This window comes from Crocuta crocuta, unplaced genomic scaffold (assembly GCF_008692635.1).
Source record: "Crocuta crocuta isolate KB4526 unplaced genomic scaffold, BGI_CrCroc_1.0 scaffold971, whole genome shotgun sequence".
Lineage (NCBI taxonomy): Eukaryota > Metazoa > Chordata > Mammalia > Carnivora > Hyaenidae > Crocuta > Crocuta crocuta.
This window is the reverse complement of record NW_027527401.1, coordinates 404,260-406,188: the sequence shown is the minus strand read 5'-3', so window position 1 is coordinate 406,188 and position 1,929 is coordinate 404,260. Positions and strand designations below refer to the sequence as shown.

Below are 1,929 nucleotides of genomic sequence, written 5' to 3'. Positions count from 1 at the left end.
GACGCGCCCCCTCCCTCCGCCCGCGCTGCGCGCCTTCGCGCGGGGACTGGGTGCCCAGGCGCCACCCGAGGGCCCGGCCCGAGGGCGGGGACAGTCAGGGGAGGAGCCGGGCCAGGGTTGCCCGTAGGCTCTTGCCTGGGCCCCGCAGCTCCCTGCCCGGAGCCGCGGGCCGCGGGCTGAGGCCTGGGCTCGGGCGTGCACGCGCGCGGGTAGGCTGGGGGTCCCGGAGCGCGGGCCGGGAAGGAGCCGCGTCTACACCCGCTTGAGAGCCGGGGCTGGGAGACTTGGTGACAACGTCTGGTTGGCAGGAACGCGACCCGAGACCCAGAGAGGACGAGTGTGGCGCCCAAAGGCTCTCGGCCAAGCCGCCAGGAGCCAGACACGACCTCAGACCTCCCTGCTCTGACCAGTTTCTGAGCCCCACCCTGGGCCCGGCCACCAGAATGGGCGTAGAGAAGAAGGGCGGTTCTCGGCAGTACACCCGGTGTCCACCGCCTGCACACGCAGATAAGATTCAGGTCAGGAACGACAGAGCTGGGAAAGTCGGGGGTCCACCTTCACTTCCCTCCTCACTCACAGCGCCCCAGCGCGCGGGCCGCACGCTTCACTTTCCAACATCCTGTCCCCAGGCTGACAATTAAGACAGGGCAGCGTGGGACCATTGCCGCCCGGGCTTGGCGAGGGCAGGGGCCCCGGGCAGTGCTGGGGGGGAGCCGGGCTTATTCCAGCCTTCAGGCCCCCCCTCCTGGAACTGGTAGTGGGCAGGCTGCGCTGTGCTCCTTCTCCTGGCCTCCAGTTGCCTGGTCTGTGCACTTTAACAAGGGGACCAGTCTGGAAGGGTGTTTGCAGGACAGACACAGTGCCCTCCCAGGCCCCAGCCGGCCTGAAGCCTCACGGTTCTGAGCAGAGGCTCATAGGACACTTGTTACCCAGAGGACAGGGCAAGGGTGCACAAGCTGGCCAGCCGAGTGGGTGCCGCCTGTGGCGTGTCAGCTGCTTGCGGAGGCCTGCCTACAGGGACCGTGTGTGGCTCGAGTGGGGAAGGGGCAGGCGGGCAGCGGGCCCGGAAGTGGCCGCCCCACACGCTCAGCATCTGGCCAGCCTGCCAACAATGCCTCCATTATTTCACAACGTCCATGGCGATCGAGTGGCCCTTAGGGACGGTGGTTCCGGCGGGAGATCCAGCCCAGGGGTCCCAGTTCTGCACTGTTGGGCGTTTAGGAGGGCGGGGCTGGACTGTGTGGGGCAGCTGAGGGGCGTGGAGTCTCTGGAGGAAATCGGCGCCCCCGGCTCTGCCCTGTCCCTTCCCCCCAGCCGTGCCTGCAGGGCACCTTGTTCTCAGGGCGCGCCCCAGCAAACCACGGCCCCACTCCTGGGTCTGGCCTCTGGAACCATTGCAGGGAGCTCCGCGCCCTCTGCCCCCGGACCTGCCAGACTCACCTCCCCTTGCCCCAGTTCCCATCTCTCGTGTGTGCTGCCCCCCTCCCGGCCCTTGGTTTCTCCAGACTTTCCCCCCCTCTCTGCTGTCCTGGGCCCCTTCCTCCCCGCTGTCCCTCTGCCTGACTCTCCTGCCTTGGCCGTTTTGTTTCTCCCTTTGTGAGTCCTCTGGCCCTGGCTGGAGGCCAAGGGGCTCGCGGGGGGCCTTACCCCGAGTCCCACCGAAGGTGCAGACGGCAGCGGCCCCGGGGGCCCCGGGCCGATCTCCGGCTCGATCGAGCTCGGTTTCCAGCAGCATGGCGACTGCCAGGCTGGAGATGAGGCCGACTGGCCCCGAGGCCGCCCTCCTCCCTCCTCCTCTGCGATCCCTGGGAGGGCTCGGAGCACCCCAAGGTCCCGGGAGCCTCGGACGGTGAGCCTGTGCGTGCGGTCGGCCGGGCGGGAGCCTGGGAGCCCGGGCGCTGTCCGCGGTGCTGAAGACGGCGCGCGGCC

At 69.2% G+C, this 1,929-nt stretch overlaps 1 protein-coding gene across 1 annotated transcript in view; it reads right to left on the bottom strand.

Annotated features, from left to right (window-relative positions):
- LHX3 (LIM homeobox 3) overlaps positions 1-1,735 on the bottom strand; it is a 6,123-nt gene extending 4,388 nt beyond the window's left edge. The window contains exon 1 of the mRNA XM_077753044.1: positions 1,648-1,735. Within this exon, the coding sequence (XP_077609170.1) occupies positions 1,648-1,735 (88 nt within the window). The remainder of the gene's footprint in view (positions 1-1,647) is intronic.
- Positions 1,736-1,929: the final 194 nt, after the last annotated feature.